At 42.8% G+C, this 20,339-nt stretch overlaps 1 protein-coding gene across 1 annotated transcript in view; it reads right to left on the bottom strand.

Moving 5' to 3' along the window:
• ngfra (nerve growth factor receptor a (TNFR superfamily, member 16)) overlaps positions 1-20,339 on the bottom strand; it is a 35,494-nt gene that overhangs the window by 3,988 nt on the left and 11,167 nt on the right. Inside the window, exons 3-5 of the mRNA XM_035181543.2 lie at positions 17,190-17,552; positions 7,401-7,641; positions 5,641-5,873 (exon numbers count right to left, since the gene is read on the bottom strand). Of these exons, the coding sequence (XP_035037434.2) occupies positions 5,641-5,873; positions 7,401-7,641; positions 17,190-17,552 (837 nt within the window). The remainder of the gene's footprint in view (positions 1-5,640; positions 5,874-7,400; positions 7,642-17,189; positions 17,553-20,339) is intronic.

The raw sequence follows: 20,339 nt of genomic DNA, 5'->3' as shown, positions 1-20,339 counted from the left end.
GCATTTACATAAGTCCTGCTACATGAAAAATAAACCTGACGATCACACTTTTCCCTGCAGGGGGCCCTGTGGTGTCGCTCACTCATCCCAACAACCTGTTAAACTGTCATCATTACAGGCCAAATAAGGATGGGAGACAAATTCTCTTTTCCCACAAACCTCTTAACCTGCTGTCAATTCAGGGGGCGCCATGGAAACCCCTCGGGAATGCAGAAGCATTTCTGAGAGGACCCCCGAGTCCGGTGGGTGTTTTCTCATCTTTATCAATGCATCCTTGTGCCAGGGAAGTGAAGTACAAGAGGGTTTATTTTAGAGCTTCAGAAGAGGGGGTTTCTTTTGTACGACGCCACAGGCTCCCTCTGTTTACGTTCCTTTTCCCTTCCTATAAAACCGGTCACTTTCCACATACTTTGCTGCACTGAGATCTCCATACTCTGCCTCTCTGCTCAATGTATCTGTGCACGTTGATTCTGTCCGATGACGGTCACAGTCCATCGCACCCCTCTCTCTTTCTTCCTGTTTAAACCGGCGCTGTACAGACACTGTCAGTGACACAGAGCAGAGAGACACTGACGCTGTCCAGAGCACGGATAATGTGCTCAGGTTCAGGCATATAGGCACCTGTGCTTCGACCTTAGTGTTTCTGAAGTAGCATTGCACCTCATCTTGGGGGCAGCAGTGATAATAATAGCCACATAATAGAGTCCAACCTCATTCCAGGAATCAATACAAGCTGTCTTTCCCTGAACCAGTTCAATCAGGTCTACTCTGAAATGTGAACTCCCTACTGCAGCGAAGCTTTGTTGCCCACTTCTCTCTTCTGCTTTCTTTTTTCAAACCAGCGCACTGAGGCAGGCCTGATTGGATCCCAAGCCCCGGTGAAGATTTGAAATTTGCTGACTGATGCTGAAATGGAGACGGCTTCATGGTAATCACAAGAAAAGATACGAATATACTTTTACTAATTGAAAAAATATATATTAGTTGTTTCTCATTTCTCTACTTAACTTATCACTCTCTGGGGGCAGTGGTGCATTGCTCAGCTTATTTCATTACTTTTCCACTTAAACCCTAAACTCGTGGATAGATTATGAGTCAGTGGGCTCCTGGGCACATTTATTTAAATTTAGATTTCGCCCTGAATAAGTACATCTCAAAGATTCAGTTTAGATTTGGGATCATCTGTTGTTGAGCTATATGACAGTTATTTTTGTGTAGCTATCAAATTAATCAACATTAAGATTAATTAAGATGGCCTAATTAATGTTCACAACATTGGATGAGGACATTAGCAGCAGACTGTATGAAATAATGATTACTCATTGATAATTGCCAATCTGACACACTGAAATAACAACTGTAACACGACTTTTACATCTGATCTTTCACAAACTAACTGATCCAGACAATGGATTCACAACTGTGAGGCCGGTTGGCTCGAATTATTTAAACATGTGAAGCACAGACATCGGCTTGGAAAGCACATGTGAAGAGATCTGCAACAGATGATATAATTTAAACAGGGTGAAATCAGCCATTTTTAACAGCGATAGCCACGGCCAGTGCTGGTTCTGAAATGTGTTTTTTTTTAAGTAAGGAGGAGATAGAAGGTTCAACAGGAGATTTGTGAGCATTTCAGCTCAATGAATCCAGGTATTTTTCTGCCAGGGAACCAAATTAAACCCATAACTAGTATTGTCAGATTCTGAAGTAGCGAGAGATCGGCAGTTTCGACTGTTACTATCCAAGCAATAGGTGAACTTACATAAATATTTGATTTTAGAATTGTCACCATTGCCACAAAGGTTATGTTTTCATGGCCGTTTGTCTGTTTGTTTGTGTTATTTGGCAGGATTATACAAAAAGAACACAAATTCTTGAAAGGTGGTGGAAGGGTGGAGTAGGGGCAAAGAATAAGGTTCACAGTGGGTTTAATTAAGTGGGCAGCTGCAGGAATTTAGTTTTTTATCACCTCAAACTCTCTGGACATCTTCGTCTGTCTCTTTTTCACAGGGAGATATTTGCTTCCTTTTTGTTCGTTTTTTGTTTTTTTTCGTCTGTCGCGCGTTAGAAGCATCATCAAACATCAGAGTGATGTCACAGTAAATCCAAAAAACAGCAACCATGACTTTATGTCAATTCTTCTTGTGCAAAAAGTTGCATTGAGTCAACACAGACAGGGTCGTAGCTTAGTTGATGACTTAGTTTGGCTTAATGATTTCTGTTATAGAGTAAGAGTCCCAGGGTTAGGTATACTTTCCCTCTGAGATATTAAAACCTCCTGATATGCGAGGATGACAAGCAGCTATGAGGCATCCCTCCTCAATTACTGGAACTGCACTCGTCATTCGTTACATGACTCAGCTCATTGTTACTGTAACTTGCAGCCGTATAGTGTCACACTCTGGGGCACATGGTGTTGAACTCCTGCAGGCCCCTGAAGCTTCCATCCACAATCACAAACAGAAAACTACGCTGAAACGGCTTGATGATGGTTGATTGTGGTACTGAAATAAAGCCTGATTATTTTTGCTCTGGCATTCAGCCAGAGTCTCCTAATTCTGATGGATTATAATCTATGTTAATTGTATTGTGGACTTTCAGTTGCTTTTTGCAACAACCCATTTGCACTGCCTCCATTTTGTGTCGCCTGTGAGGTCAACCACGGGGCAGGGATACACATTTAGGGCGACGTGAGTGAGGGGACACAGTCTTGTTTAAAATTTAAACTCATTCAATATGCATGACTCAGAGGGGGAAGCAGAGAGCAAAAAGAAGGTTTTTGGGGGTGCGGTGGCTGGTTGTTGTTTTTAATGGAGATGAGCAGACAGAGGGGAGGCTGAGCTCCCCTCATGTCAGAGCTCTCAACAGTGAGTCGAGCTGGGAATAATCTCTCTGCATGTTGTCAGTCAAAACATGGGGCGTTTTCATTACTCTATTCCTCGTTTTTCAAAGCTTATCCATCTTGTTTTGACTGAAGGTGTTACCATTATTTTAGCTGCCAGTAAAATATGGTTCGTTGGAAGCAGGAAACCCCCTGCGATTATCGTGGATTTATTGTGCGTATTTCCCAGCCACTCGTGCATTTTAAAACATCCCAATCGGCTGTGGGAGAACCAACAACCCCCTGCGTGAGGGCGCCGTTTGCTGCCTTTTTATTGGCTTCCGCACCCGCAGACAGTGCTAATGCCAATTAGCACGTGCTAAACGCTGATGCTGGATCAGAGTTTGAAAGGCAGCGAGACGGAGACTGGATCCCGTCTGGTAACACCTGCTAATGAGCCAATCAGTTCATGAGGCAGCAGGGTAAACGGGGCAGTCGTCCTCTCAATGAACCAATCGTGAGCTGTTCCTCCAAAAGAAATTCCCTTTTTTTCCCCCCTCAACTTGGTTTTTGTTGAGTGGAAGAATGGAAAGAGGGACTCAAACAAATCACAAAAAAAACGAAATAAGCTTTTCCCAAGCCTCATTAGAATGTAAAGGCTATCCTACACAAGACACAGCGCTGTGGATTGTTCCAGGGAGGATTTGTTGGCTGTGTGGCTTGTTAGCACATTATTATCCCTGTTAAACCATTTCTTAGGCTTTACACAAAAACAGCCTATGGAGGGAGACAAATGAAATCCAGAGAAAGAGCGAGTGAGGGAGAGAATCATCAATGAATAACAAGATCATGACTGAACTTGAGACTTCTTCTTCAAGTGAAAAGCCTCTCAGGTTTATGAGTATAGATCAAGTGAGAATACCGCTTTCATCTCTTTAATGTACTGTAAGTGCTATTTGAGTACTGAGGGAAGATAGACTGCTCTTTGTTGTACAGAGGTCGCATCTCACTGCAGCAGCGTTTGCTTTTTATTCTTCACTCGGCTGTTTAAAGGTTATCCTCCTGCTGCAGCCGCTCAGTGCAGCTTCCCCACCTCGCAGCCGATCCTTATTTCATCAGTGCGCAGTGTTGGTGAGCAAAATCTCTACATCGCATTTATTGGTAAGGTAAATATTTAAAGGAAAATAAACACCGACAGCAATGTTTCCACTGGTCACTAACATCCGCTAACATCTGCTTTGTTTCTGCTATGGGAATGGATACAATTGGCTTTCACTCACAGGTCAAATGACTGCAGTAGATGGAGGTTTTAATCAGTTCCAGCTCTGATCGGCAGTGGTGGAAACATGACACTAGGATGAACGGGCTAATCTTGTCCCTCCTCCAGATATTGGTATTCTGGACACTGCACCATTTCCTGTGCGACGATATGACCTGACAGCCTTTGCCCCGTAAATAGCCATGAACGTTTGTGTACTTAATGTTTTTGTTACATTTTTGGAACAACATGCAACAGCGATTCTTTTTTTTCACATGCAAGACAGCAAGGTTGCCGACGCGTTGCTTTGTGATGTCAAACATTACTCACCGTGAAAAAAAAACAACACAAAGGCTAACTCCTGTACTGGCAACGGGACAGGAGACCATTGTTAAAACTTTTTTGTGCAGGCACTAGTTCCTTAAACGTATTAATCCTCAGTCTGAAAGTATAGTCCCTGAGAAAAACTTTATTTACACTAATGTTTGCTTAAAAAATACACTCCCCAGCAGTTTTAAGAATTAACTGAGCTTCTTGAAATTACATATTTGTGTCTCATTTTTTAAATCTGAAGAAACTATTGGGCTTGGAGCTGAAGCCCACAGGCAGGGAAACTGGAAGTTTCATGATTAATTAACACACTATTGGTTTTAGTCTTTTTCTGGAACTTCTTATTTGACAAAATACAAAAATAAATCCAGTTAGCAATATCAATTTATGAGTTTCTCTCTCGCAATGTACTGCACTAAATATAACGCATTGGTACATTGCTTCATCATAGATCGGTGAAGTGCATAATGTTGGTCCCTCCAAGCCAGGCATCATCTGCTGAGTTTATTTTCCAAAACCTTTACAATTTTCTCTGCTTTTCCCGACTACGTGGCGAAATCTGTCCAAGACCTCCACCCCAAATACTTCATGAGTTCCCGGAGACAGATATAGACACGGAGGAGTTGGCAGAGCAGTAAAGGCCAATATAGATCAAGCGTATGCAGTTACTTGTCCTCCTCATATCAACACTTCTGATGTGTACAGAACCTGTGTGATACGTCTGTCAACAAACCTCAGCCTCATATTGATGATATAATAATCTTCGGTACATGCCTCATATTCATGTTTCTGCAGTGCCTCGTAATCTATATATTCCTGCAGTCGTATACATCATGCGTGCATGTAAGACTTGGCCTTATCTTTCTTCTCTTGGCAGCTGTAGGTAATTCTCAGGTGATATATTGTATTTGATCTCGATCCTAAGAAATGTCTTTCCCATCTGAGGAAAATGCTTGTGCAAGGATGAAAAACTACACACGATCCCACCAGAGTGTGTTGATTTATTTGATCGTGAGTTTCTCTGGAAGCAAGAATATGACGACGTAAAGGAGGAATGTGTGCACGCCTCGTGTTGAGATAGAGTTTCTTTGACGAAAACGTATTTAGATCTCTTCTCTTTATGCACACTTTATTATGTTAAAGTGTAAAATCGCTCACCATTCTTTGACTCAATAATCCATAACGACAGAGTGAAAGTGGTAAAGTAAAGATTGAGTTTCAGGCTCACCTATCTGTTCCTGTGTGTGTGAGTGTGAGGGCTGAGTCTGGACTTCAGCCTGGGCCTGCTGTTGCTGCTGTTGCTGCTGCTGCTGTTGCTGCTGCTGCTGCTCCTGCAGACTCTGACTGTCCACCGAGATGCCGCTGTCGCTGTGCAGCTTCTCTCCCTCCGGCGTCACCATCTGGTTGTTCGTGGCCGCTCGGTTATTCGCTGCCTGCTTGTTCTGCTTGCAGCTATTCCACCTGCGGAGAAGTGGCATGTCAGAGGATACGATACAGATGTAGGTGACGGCATCTGATTGTTAAATACTGCGATTTCACAAGCGCTTGATATTGAACGCTGATTGTTACATATAGTTTTAAATGTAGTACGATAACAGTGGTGGTAGTACCTAAAATATCAAAAGTCCACCTTTATGAATACATCATTTTTTTTTTTACTTTCATGTGTACTACATGGATCAACACCTGGTGAAGATGTTGAATTTTCACCCCTGACATGGACCTTCTAACCTCATTCTAATCGAATCATTCTATAGCTTGGTGGTAGAATGGATACCTCCACGAAGGCCCAACAGTCCCCAAAGTTCAAACACTCACAGATATCACTTCCCTACATGTGCCTGATTTCTTTTTATCAAGATATTTGAATAAATACCGGTGAAAGGTGAAACTATAGAATCTCGCAATGTTAAAGAATGTGAAAACAAATTCTTGGGTCCGCCAAAATTGTACGCATTCTTCTCTGATCCATACAGCATCCTTCCAGCAAGTTTCATGAAAGTCCGTTCAGTTGTTTGAGTGTAATCTTGCCCAGAAACAAACAAACAAACAAACAAATAGAGGTGGGTGAAAACCTATGAGAGTTTTGGAGTACAAGTCAGTGTCTGACTGTTATTGGTGAATAACATGCAGTTGTCAACCTCTACCCAGAATCAAGGATTCATTGTCCGACATAACTATGAATTTCAAAGGTAAATCTGCCGTTATTGTCTTTTAAACTTAAAATCAATTGCTTGCCTAAGAATAGAACAGAAATCAGGACGATAAAGATGCTCTGATAAGCTCCAGAAAGTTTAACGATCCTCTACTGTTGCTTTTTATTCAGGAGAAGAATGAGTCGTGAATCAATGATTCAAATATTCATGAGGTATCGAGTGGTACAGTACAGTTAACACCTCTAAGTGTTTACTTATAAAATATTGGCCATTGAGGAACTTCACATCATACGCAGTCTTTATGTATGACATAAGTGCACGAGGAGTTTTAGCCAGATGTGTGCGTGACTGCTGATGAATCTGGCACTCAAATTTCCCCTGGTCGGCACTTTTCAAAAGAATCAATGCCTTTAATGAGCTTGTTTACTTGCTCCAAATGTGTTTTAGCACAGACTTGTAACTGTCTGTCTGAGTGCTTGCCTGTGTTGTTGCATGTCCTCACTAATGTGTTTGTGAGTGTGCGACCTCTGCATTGCTTTCAAGTGTTGTGACTTTCTTTTTGTTGTGCTACTTTTGGAGAGAAAGAATCATGATGGTGCCCGAGTGATTCTCAGAAAGTGGGTCAAAACCTCTCCCGGCCGTGTCAGGCCTGAATATTTCACCAGCCACCTTCCCGCCATTTTGTAGCTCCGGGGCGAGATCTGTCACTCACCCACCAGATCACCACCACTCTGTCCTAGATTATATTGTGATGGAGGCTCAAACCCAATTATGCTAGTGTCTTTAGCCACAGAGTAGCTTTTCATCTCAGTCCTTTCTCCCCCAAACTGACCTCTTAAAAACAATGTACGCCACCAGGCCCACCACCACCGCGGCCAGGATGGAGCAGTAGATGGGGATGAGGTTTTCGTTGAGGCCGTGGCCAAGGAAGCGAGGAGAGCCGGCACTTGACGTGGTCGTCTCTCCGCCGGGCAACGGGCTGTCCGAGCCATCTGGGGGGAAGTAATTGGTGAATGACGGCAGAGACGGACCCATGTCGGAGGTGGGAGTTATATCTGTGGGTTCGTTAGGATCTGTGGGGAAGAAGATGAGAGAAAGGAGCATTGATGAGTAAAGAAATACACGATACAATATTACTTTCTCTTTCAAGGTGATGACACTGCACCTTTTTCTGACATGACGTTATGTCACATTTTGAACTTCCAGGCGTTTTTTACATCTTGTAAACAACATGCAACAGCGATTTTTTTCTTCTTCGTATCATGCAACGTGCAACACTTTCAAGACAGCAAGGTTTTCCAAATGGTCGGTTCCCGGCATGTTCATGACATCGAACATGACTCACCAGGGGAAAAAAACAGGGATAATAAAAGTGATGTTTCTGTAGTCAGTAATCTAACTAAAAACTATTTTCAAATCATCAATGACTGTTATAAAACATTTTTTAGCGTGCAATAGTTTCCCAAATTTGTTAATCCACAGTCTGAAAGTTCAGTCCCTGAGAAAAACTTTATTTACACTAATGTTTGTTTTCAAAAAGTTACACTACCCAGCTTTTTTTAAATTACCAAACGTCTATATAATAATACAATAAATAATGAAACTACATTTTTGTGACCCAATTTCTGTTTTTAAAAAAGTTATATATCTATACTTATTTCTGTAGTTAGGTTAGGATCTGTGTGAAAGAAAATAAGGGAAAGGAATAAAGAATTACACCAAGATACTACTTAGAAAGACTAAGAGTATACAGCCACTGGTTGATGTTAAGCAGATCGGTGGTTTACCATTTTAACCATTTCCAGTAGGTTAACCTCATTGGTTTACCAACAGCTGCTTATTTGCACTCAAAACCAAATGCCACATTCGTAAGAATCCTCCAATGGGCACCGTTGGGATCTGTACCAAATAGATATTTCAGTTTGGGCCAACGGACAGACGCTGCTGTCTCTGGAGCCACACAACTGACATGACATGACAAGCCACTTCATATCTTCACTGGGAACTTGTTTGCAGGCCTGTATTCACCGAATCCCCAACCAGATGTTTGATACAGCACACATGCGGCAGCTGTTTCTGATAGACAAATGGGTTCTGGCTGCATTGCTTGGTGCAAAAAGAAAAGGAATGTTCCTCCTATGAGGGGGCAAATATCTGTCAACCACCAGTCCAACTCACAACCTGTCTGCACCATGCACGCCTGCTCTCCTCTCACCACATTACATCTTTTTGATTTCTGCACATTTGCACAACATTAAGGTCATTTGGGATCATGCAGAACAAAGTCCGGGACCACAGGGAGGTCTTCACTTTGAGTGTAGCCTCCGCTGTGGCCAGACAAGCAGGAAGGCTCTGGACTACAGGATGAGTCTGCTTTCTATCACAGCTTAAAGACGAGTCATTTTCATAAATTGAAAGGAAATCCTATTTCCTCTTTCTATTTGAGCTCCATTAATGATTCGGTATAAGTTGCAGCAGCACCGCGCACTCCGACGGACACGAATTGTCCTGAAAACACAGTTCATCCATCAGATCTGTCATATCATGCTTCTGTTTTGAAAAGTGCTGTATGGAACACTGCAGCTATTCTGTGACATGGTAGAGAGGTTCACCACGATTCCTTCCCTCGGGGTTTCGGTACAGCAAGATGAGAAGAGAGGGTCTGTCCGGCCAAACTAAAAACTCCTCAGAGCTCAGCAGCCTGGTGGGGATAGAGAATGTGCAGCCTGCTTCAGATCTGAGCCTGTAATTCCCAGCAGAACCTGAGGCTGCTCCTCATTAGCTTCGTACTGGTGCCCACAGGATTAACCCCGTGGAGACCCCTGAGGCTTCCCTCAAGGCCAAAGACTGGGACTTTCCATCCCAAACGTCAAATCAGTTGTGACACAGGTTGTCCCGCTTCTGTTTTTAGCTTCATAAATCCCAAGTTTGATGGATAATAAATGGTTTTGAGTGAAGGAATAAAATCAAACTGTCATGTTTCATAAAGTAACAGTATTTAGTAGATTACATGTCAATGTCAGTCTCTAAAGTGTGTACGCATTTACTGTATGCAGCAACATTCAGAATATATTCAGTAAAGTCATGGCTGAATTCACAATGTGGAAATGTATAAATTACAAAATGGCCGTATTTAAAAGGGTCAGGTCACCCAAATAATCATAAATGGATAAACACCATATTTCTCATTTACCTCAACTTCTGTATAGTACTGCATATGCTTCATGCATCCAACCCAAAGCACTGGTGGTAAATGGATTTTAATTTCCAGTGCTCACAGCTTCACAGCACTGAAAAAAGTTATTTCGATAATTCAACCGCAGTGTGTCTTTCCAGGAACAAAGTTCTGGTTAGTGTGAATAATCCACAGAGCTCGCTGTCAACAGTTTTCATTGGAACCACTTGCAACTGTAGAAATCCTCCCAATGAAAACTATTGGCAGGATTATAAAGGGATGAAGACATTGTTTTTACAGAGGCATATTGTTGTTGGATTTTGCCTGGACAAATTACTATGAAACTTGTTGGAATGATGAGAACAATTCATAGATCTTGTTGAAAAAAACAGTTTAGGAGACTGAATTTGTGCAAATTGGTGCAGAGCCAAACAAAACTCTGGATCTAGTGAATTAAGTGTGGTTTCATAAGGGGGCTGTTGGACCTTGGCGGAGTTATGCACTCTACTGAGTGCAATTCTTTTAATGATACATTTCATTGATTTTAGCATCTTACATTTTAACCACTTTTACTTTTGAGACAGATATCTCAAAATCTGGATAAATCGACCCAGAAACCACTGACCAAATACAGATGAAATAATAACATAAATTGATATTGCTATTAGTGTGTGGTAAATGTAAACATGTATTAATTATGTATATATATATATATATTTAAAGCATATATCAAAGACACACAGAGAATTGTGTCCCATTGTCAATGATGACGATAAATAATTCTCTTTTTTGTTCTTGACAAAAGAATTTGAGGGAGAAACATTTGAGGAACTAATTGCTGTGACCACTGATGTGGTCCGATGAGAATCTACAAAAAAAGACATTCATTGGACCATCATGGCCAAACGCTGTCTACAAGGATATTCTCTTTTCACTGACATGGCAGATAGTCAGGTTTCTCCACATTGATTGGTTGCATTATTCACACACGGTTGCTCCCTTTAATAGTCCGATGGGACCTTGATGGGCAACTTATGTGGATGTATTTGAAAACTTCTGTTGGACATTAAGAGTCTGCGTTGGTCTGTGTGTCTGTGTGGTGATGACGGGACATTCCTACCCCCCCCCCGTGGGAGAGATTGGTTTACTGAAATGTTACAAAATATCTTTCATGGACAGAAAAACACAGCACATGTGCGGGCCATAGTTAGAAACAGAGAAATAATGCAGAGGCCTATTTAAAGCTGAGCTATTGATTTGGTTCAGTCTAAAAGGAGGCAGCATTTTAGAGGAGTGGAACATGGGCGTCTGTATTACATGCTTTTCTTGACCTTTCCTGGGACGTAGTCAGGTTTCCTCAGCTCCACCATACATCATCCGGCTAATGCAGGCCTGGCTAATGGTGTTAGCTATGCAACACGAGCTTGCTAATAGAATAAATTGTGCATGGAAAGTGTGAAAGTGAAGGGATGCGTGCACTCCGACCTACCTTTATCCTTACAGCTTTACCTTTATCACACTGAGTCATCCTAAACTATTATAACTGCTTTTCTTTAGTGCAGGGACATTCCCTTCATGCACATCTACACATGCAACAGTCGCACCACAGGACTCACTATAAACTGTTTCCCTTTCTGAAGAGAGATGTCGCATAACACTGACTCACATCTCACATCTTTAGTGAAACTCCTCCTCTTTTTCCTCTATTTCTCGGAGCTGATGTGGAAAACAAGGCTGACGATATAGGACAAAAGGCTGCATACCTCCGCTGGAGCAGAATGGGAGCTTAAAGGCGGCGGTGGAGATTTAACAATTTCATTTTGGCTTCAGTGGGTTTAAAACACTCATGAAACAAAATAAAACTAGCCCAGGATTTTATGAGCGTGGGGGCCGTGTGGGCAGGGGGATGTGTTTATTAGAGGGGTGTGGACGAGAGAGGCAGAGAAAAAAAAGAAGAGAAAAAGATTTGATTTTTATGGGCCATTGAGGTCTTTATGGTGAAGTTAACCCAAGGGTCCTCTGCGGAGGTTGATGTCTCAGTTGCTGCCAGATCAGGGCGGAGATGAGCAACTATCAGACTCGGCACATGTACAATGACCTCTTTATCAGCCGCCAAACACTCTCCCTCTGTCTCAGCTCAGCCTCTATCTCAATCTTCTTCAGTGTTGGTCGCCTGACGTGCACACATCCATCCCACACACACACACTACAAATTATGTGAGCGCCCTGTCTTCTGTTAGGGAGGGTTAATTGGGGGAGCGGAGGGGAGGGCAGACAGAGAGGCTGAGTGTTAGGAGGGGGTGCGGACGAACAGAGGAGCTGCTGTAAAGTGCTCTGATTAGCAGGAGTAATTATACTGCAGCGGTGAAGGCACTGAATGCACACTGGCCACCTTCCACCACTGTGGTAGCCGAGCCACTCAGATGCCACTGTGGGACGTGACGGGGGGGGGGAGAGACCGATGAACCGGGTAATAAAGAGAAAAGAAGCCGGCTATCAGTTTTTTTTATCTTTTCCCTCTCTTGTTCTCGAGGAGAAACACTCGAACAGACGGGAAACACTTAATGCAAATCAACACAACCCCGGACACTAGAGTTGCTCCGGCGCGGGCAGGAGAGCCTGAGCGAAACATGCAGGAGGTGTTTTCAATTTCAGATCAAAAGAGGTTCACACATGTGCAGTGTCCAGAGCTAAACGAAAAATGTGGAAGTCAAAACGCACTTGGCAGCAGGAGCGTGCATGTGCCACGTTAGCCTGTTTGTCTGCGTGGAGCAGCCAAGGACTGAGCCTGTACAGTAAGAGTGTGTGTGTGTCCTGTAGTCGAGTGTGGGTGCTCATAGAGGTCACTCAGCGAAACCTGAGCACGAGCAGAAGAAATCCCAGGACTCGTATCGACCCCTCAGCATAGAATACCAGCACAGCACATATGCGGCAGCTCTCTCTGTCTGTTCTTATCTCCGTTCCTTTCTCTCGCCGTTCCTGTCTCTGCCAGTGTATCGCGTAAATTGACACTTGGTGACAGCTTGATATGAACTGGGGATTTGGGGATTTGGGGATTTGAAAAATGCCCCAATCATATCTTCTTTCCAGATGTCGAGGAGAGAGAACGACAGCAGGATCGGAATTAAAAAATATCCACTCACTGAAAAAAAAAAACAGGATGGGAGTATCAGCGATGCCGCTACCAGCTTGCTGCAGAAAACATATCTGTATGCACAGTCATCGCAGACCACCATGGAAAGCCGGGAAACTTCATCTCCGCCACATGTGACTGCAGCCATTACCCACAGACCCACTGGTGCTATGTGACAGGGCTCCTCTTTCAAATGGGGCGTCCCGCAAGGTCACTTATCGTGCCATCTCCAGTCGCCCCCGTTTTCTGCCGCTAACAGTGCCATCGCTCAGGGCCGGGCGGGTCAAAGGTGAGAGCGCCAGCATGGGTGGGCGCTGAACGGCCAGCAAAAGGTTGTATTGTGCCCCTACTGTACATCAGATATTTATGATTCATATTTCGGGTGCTCAAAGGGGGCAGCTCTGATGTCTGTCAGCTCTGTCGCGTTAGCCTTCAGGGTCTTTCAGAGTAAACATGGCTTCCCTCATGAATGCTTACTGAGCAACAGAAGTCTTGACTGGCTCATATCACTGTATAAGTCTTGTTTGAATATGGGTGGAATCTCGGGCCTGATGGGGTGGGGGAGAGAAACAAAGCATATTTTGCGAGAAGAAGGGAAAAAAGTAATTCCTGCCCTCTCATCATGAGAAATGTGGTAACCACACTGAAATCTTCTACTGAGCTCGCATTCAAACTTCAGATTGTATCATTCCGGTGATTTCAATACTGTAAGGAAGACCTTTTTCACATGACTCTGCTTCTTTTCTACATGGTGCAAATATTGGAGCACAGATGTGGATATTGCGCAAGCATTTGTTCTTGTTGGAGAGCAGGAGAGCAGATGGTTTTGTTTTGAATCATCCTTCTTCTACTACTCAGCATTTGCGAGTCTACTCAGTGAGGATGACAATGCTAACGCTAATGTGGAAGTTTAGCAGGTATAATAATAATCATGTCCAACTCAGATTTGCATTAGGCTTTAGCTTACTCACTCAAAACATACAGCTGAGGCTGATGGGAGTGTCGTTCATTCCAATTTTGTTGCAGTTTGTTAAACAGAATTCCATCCTTAATGTGTCCAAACATATGTTTCAATGTCAAATTCAAACTCCTATCACATTGAGAGGAAGAGTCAAGCGATAATCAATGGATTCATCCTCTGGGGATCATGAATATTTCTGTCAAATTTAATATTAATTAATCCAATAGGTTCTGAGAGTGGACCAAAAAAGTGGACCAAACAACAGACAGAAATTGGGATCACTAACATGACTAAAATCTACAAAAGCTTTAACTACATTTTTCTCCAAAGAGTCACTTTCCTATTTTTTGTGCCAAGAAATAATTTCCCTGCTGCAAATCAATTCGATTTAAATTTGACCTGAAGGCATTGGCCACATTTTAAATGGTCTTGTTTGTGTTCCAATTTATTGCGATTATATTTATTGATAGTAAACAACTATAAGTAGCACCTTTGATGGTGTTCGGTACTCAGGGAAGGACAGGTGCTAAGTCATTGTCTGTGTTATTAGCCCTTGCTCCACATTATCTACCTTTGCAGCTCTTATCTCTCCTCAGTCCATTTCTCCACTGCCTGTTAATATGCTAATACGGTTTATTAAAAGAGGAATTCACAGCCACCGCGCGGTGCTACCGCTTCCACTCTTCACAACAAGGTGTTTTTCAGCTTCATTAACTTAGATCCAAATACCCGCCAGCGTCTGAGGCCACGAAATCCCAGACATCTCAGTCCAGTCAGCATTCTGAATACAAATTTTGGACTTAAGACTGAGCCCCAGCATTCATATTAAAAGCTAACATTAAAATATTCATTTAAAAACGATAATGCACACAGGAGATCAATAAATGACCCGGCATTAGTGAATGCTCCTGCTATTAAGAGCTTTCTTTAAAGCATTTAATCACTCCACGGCTTAAGTGCCTCTTGGACAAAGTTTGCATAAAAAACTCCAGATGGTAGGAGAAGAGCATCTTCCAAGAAAAACCCAAACCATTTGTTAGGAAAAGATTGTTTGGTTGTGAGCACTGAAAGTGTCGAGCTTTATTTACCATCCTGACGTATCTAATATCGCTTTAAGAATAGATACAAGTTTTTTTAGAAAGGAAAGTGATAGCAACAACACTTAAGACATCATACCTCCCAGATTTGAGCCTTACAACCCCCCAATGAGGTCGATTTCATGCCTCATCCAACCCGAGACAATTTACAACTTCCTCGGATAGGAAAATAGCTCAACTTTGCTGCTGCACTGCTGCCCTCTGCTTTGTGGGAGAGCTGATTATTCATTGTCTTCGTGTTGACACTGCAGTCATCTTTGACCTTTTAATGCTAAAGCTTTCAACTTACTGCTATTTGAACATCTGACCAGGCCTGACCTCTGACCTCCCCTGTTCCCACACACATGTGAAAGTCACCACTGATATATGTTTCAAATATAACCTACATGATGCTCCCAGCACAGCTGACAGCCAGTTTGCAGTTTGTGGTCTTCAGCTGCTCTTATTCTCTAATGCGGCTGCGTTCACATATTGCACTTTAGATGTGGTTCTAACAAACTCTGGTCATTAACGCTGGTGGGAACAATCTCATTTGAACTCTGATGTGGACCAAACAACCACACCAAGATCGTTCACTTCCTCTGCCACATGTTCAAGCTTTTGCTCTGGTCCAGAGCAGTTAATGAGTATGTGTGAACTTGTTGTTTTTCCCTTTTTCTGTTCACACAGAAAGAAAACTTGAATGAGGATGTTCATTCTCTGTGTCCTCAAGATCTAGGAAGGCTGGTTAGGCCTTGATTTATTCTCATGCTACCTTCTAGTAAATTTTGACTGAAGTTATACACATCCCACTAAAGCCGCTTTCAGACATGAACTCAGGAGAATGGATCTGGACTGTCACACTTGAACAACGCAGCAGGAGAGCTGTCTCTGGAGTCATCAGGTGAAAGGTGGCACAGCATGCAGGAGGCAGAACGTAACATCACACATGGACATTCGTCATTGTCTTCCACGTTCTTCCTGAGACACTTGATTTCTTTTAGTTTCATTTCTGTTGCTTGTTAGAAAAATCATCAACATGCCTACTCGCTCGAGGTAAATCCTCCAGAGGATCTCCTACTGTATTCTCACATGGGCTCATTTGGACATTATCCAGAGTTTTTACTCGGGGGCTGGACAGAGAAACTCTGGAGAAAGTGCGCAGCCTCTTACTCTGACATTTGCGTTCCCGCACGCAGTTCCTCCGGATAATGTCTGGAGATTATTCAATGCATGTTTGAAAGCAGCTGAGTGAAGCAAACCAGGCTACAGGAGCAGTTTGGCTCAGACTTGCGGACCACGCCTTGTAGTTGATCGGATCCACCACAAACAAACTCATTCAGATCTAATTTGTGATCATATTGGCAGAACTTCCTGTGAAAGATCCCAGATTTTATTGGTCTATTGAAATCTTTGTTTGAGTTTGAGTCTGCCCAAACATCAATATTGTGCAACTGGACCAAACAGCAAAAAGCATGTTTAAAGACTCTGGTACATTGTTTGTGGTGCAAACACAAAGCGGATCAATCTCAGGACTTCACTTGAATAATGATCAATTTGAGAGACAGATCTGCTGATTGTGGGAAGTGTCAGGAAGCCAGTCTCATATATTGTTATTCATTTGCAACCATGGCAATTTGGTAAAAGGAGCTATACACAGACATAAGTCAAATGTAAGTAGAATGAAGTGACCATGTGTCCCTAGCAACTGTCACCCTCATGATATTAAGGTTCAATAAAGGGATTATTTATCAGATCGGGTCAATTTGCAGTGTTGACTAATAACGCTAACAGAAATCATTCAAAAGTTTTTTGTGTTAACTAGAGAAAATAACTCAACTCTTCATTTCTGGTATAATGTATCGTGACTTACTTTCTGTAACCAGATCTAATTTTATTTTCTATGATTTCAACTATGATTTTCAACAATGATGTTTTTTCTCAATTATGAATTAATAACTGGAGATTAAATCACAATGTTTTTTTAGAGCCAATAATATAAAACACAAACTTATTCAGTTACCACAAGATAAACGAGAAGGATACTGCAATAATTAGTAATTAAACCAAATTTGACCAATTACTTTTCATTTAACGGGTCAATTGAATAATCATTTAGGTATAGTTTAAATGACAGATGACTTCAGGGTTAAACCTCTTTGTTTGTTTGTCATTAGTGACAGTTAAAGTGAAATGGACCAAAACTAGAGACCATCTCTGCTGCCGTTGGTCTGGACTGTTGGTGTGTAAGGAACCTGAGCGTGGAGAAGACTTACTGTGACAGACTGAGTCACGGGTGGGCGTGCACTCAGCCAGCTGTATCTCAGTTTCCTCATCGCAGATGGCACAGGGCAGGCAGGGTTCCAGGGAGCTCTCCCGGTCAGAGAAGGTATCGTCGATGCACTCCTCGCACACCGTGTCGTGATCGTGCCCGCAGTGACTGTACACGCCTCTTCCCATCGGGCACACCGTACACGACTCGCAGCGCCCAGATATGGCGTTGAAGAAGTAGTTGTAGTTGCAGACGCAGATGGCGTCGTTGGAGTCGGTGCAGGGCGTCTCCAGCCGCATCAGACCGGTGCATTGCGTGCACGGGCTGCACTCCTCTGTGTGGCTGTAGTTTCCTGAGAAGGTCTCACCTGCAGATGAAAGGACAGGTAGAAGGAGACAGGAGAGAGACGAAAGAAGGGAGAAATGGGAGAATAACAGAGGAAAAGTGGTTAGAAGATGGAGAGAGCAGGAAATATGATGACATAAATGGGGTAAACAGTGACTCTAATGACATTAATCATGTTTACTGCACATCCATTGGAAGGGAGGACACATTGATCCACTGGGCTATTAGTGATTTGTGCTCGAGGACAAGAAAGGTGCTCTTGTTGGGGAGCGAGTCAAAAGCCTGCTGCGCTCATTACGATATTGATCTCAGTGTGTTTGTGCTGCACTGAGTAAACTGCTTTAATCTCAGTCATGCACAGAGTGGAGTGCGTCCACATGCTTACAGTGATCCACAGATGATATAGACCCGTCTTTAAAAGTTAGCAGGCAATTTCCTCCTGGAATCCTTTCATTTGCTTCGGCTAAATGTTTGGAAATACTTCATTCACGTGGTTTCAAATTTTTGAAATGCACCATACTACTAGAATGGCACTCAGCAGTTCGCATACCGCTGCCAAGACCCAACAGTCCCTTTGAATTAAGTCAAACTGCACCAAATTTCACACACTCATAGATATCAGGTCCCTAAATAAGCCTGATCGTTTTCATCAAGATGGATTAATCTAATCTTATAATCCTCCCCAATCTGAAACACAGGTTGCAGCACGAATCTGTCTGACTGACATCTCTTAGTGGATGTCTGCAAACCACCTGAAAATCAACCTTGACAAGACTGAACTACTTTGCCTTCCAGGGAAAGGCTCTCACCCATGACCTAACTATCACTTTTGACAACTCCGTGTTAGCCCCCACCCAAACTGCTAGGAACCTGGGTGTGACACCCGACAGTCAACTCTCCCTAACTGCCAACATTACTGCAACAACCGGTTCCTGTAGATTCATGCTGCACAACATCAGGAGAATACGTCCCCTTCTCACTCAGAAGGCGGCGCAGGTTCTTGTCCAGGCCCTGGTCATCTCACACCTAGACTATTGCAACTCTCTCCTGGCTGGTTTTACCTGCTAGTGCCATCTGACCTCTGCAGCTCATCAAGAATGCAGCAGCTCGACTGGTCTTTGACCTAAATTCACTCACACTACTCTGCTCCTCCGCTCCCTTCACTGGTTACCAGTGGCTGCCCACATCTGTGAAAAAGCATTAATATGGCACTTACATATAGCACTTTGTAGTTTGGCTTTCTTGAAGAAAATTGTACTTTCTTGATTCTTGTTGTTCTGGATTTGTACCCTCATGGTTGAATGCACTTATTGTAAGTCGCTTTGGATAAAAGCGTCAGCTAAATGAAATGTAATGTAATGATTCATTATTCCCTGGGAGAATGGTGAAAATATTGAAAAACACTATGTTCTTGCGATGTTAAAGAAAGTGTAAATAAAATTCACCAAAGCTTAAAAAGTTCTTTCCGGACCTATACGACATCCTTCCACAATGTACCGCTGAAATCAGTACAGTTGTTTTTTGGAAATCAAATTTGTGAATTTGTGAAACAAAACCAACGGACAGGGGTGAAAACATAACCTCCATGGCGGAGGCAATAATGCACAGAATCCCTGTTTCTATGTATATGTGCAATCTATCTATGTTGATAACCATTCGACTGATCTACGCCAAAAACATGGCAGGTCTGAAAACAGCTTTCTGCTGGGAGCGGGACGATCAGGGCAACGCTACGTCGCATAGACCGCTGCAGCTGGTGACAAAGCAGTTTACTGCACTAGTACAGTAAAATGCAAACAGGCTGATGTTGAGCAGTTATAATGTGTACCACGTTCAGCCTCTTCGTTCCTCCTGTAAACATGCTAACATTTGGTTTTACGGAATGTGAAAAAAACAATCTGCCAGTTCTGGTTTATGAGAAACATTTGTTAAACCTCCATAGGCTTCAGACCGCTGAGCAGGGCCAATGTAATTCTGTAAAATTGATTAAGTCCTTCCTCTAGTGTGGTGTTAAAAAAAAAAAATCAATAATTTTAAGTTTGTGAGCAGAAGCGATAGCAGCTGAGGTGTGGAGAACAGTGTTGAACAGACTGAGGTAAAAAGCCGTGCCAACTAATTGCTTGCTGCTTTTCAATTACTTCAAACACTTCACATTTGCTCTTCAGGAACATTTGCATTGGGAGGACTCGGGAGAATTCACTGCCGAAGAAGTGATGACCTCAAATTAGCTTATTGTTACACTCAGAGCTCCGACACGGTAATCTATTAATATTGCATATTCATATAGAATTATTTTCAGATATAATTGGATGCCTGCTGATTTATGCATAGAGCGGGAGAGGGGTGTGCCTGTGTCCTGAGAGTGTTTCAGTGGTTGAATGAGGTGAGTGCGGAGTGGAGAGGCTGACGGGAGAAAAAAAAACCCCCACAGCTAAGATTCGCGGCTTCACTGTTCTCCTCAACATGAGAACGGTCACCTTGCAAGAGCTGCAGACAGACGAGGCACAGTCCTTCAGCCACAATCAAACCACAGCCGCTGAGGTTATATGGCAAAAATCCCTGCTGCATAGAGGACATGCAATGTGCAGCTGGAAGTTTGGTATCCATTCATCCGGCATGAAAGTTTACGAACATGTGATTATGAGACAAGAACACGTGTCAAAACAGCTTTGTAGTTTAATTACCAGCACAGTTTGTCCCTTTCACCCTTCATCTCACATGATGAAATATGCAGCAAGTTTCCACTCGTTAGAATCTCCTGTGTGGTGAAACGCTCGTCGACTTACAGTGAAATAAAGCACGGGCGTAA

Source organism: Hippoglossus stenolepis, chromosome 16, assembly GCF_022539355.2.
Source record: "Hippoglossus stenolepis isolate QCI-W04-F060 chromosome 16, HSTE1.2, whole genome shotgun sequence".
Taxonomy (NCBI): Eukaryota; Metazoa; Chordata; class Actinopteri; order Pleuronectiformes; family Pleuronectidae; genus Hippoglossus; species Hippoglossus stenolepis.
This window is presented reverse-complemented; position numbering and strand designations above follow the sequence as displayed.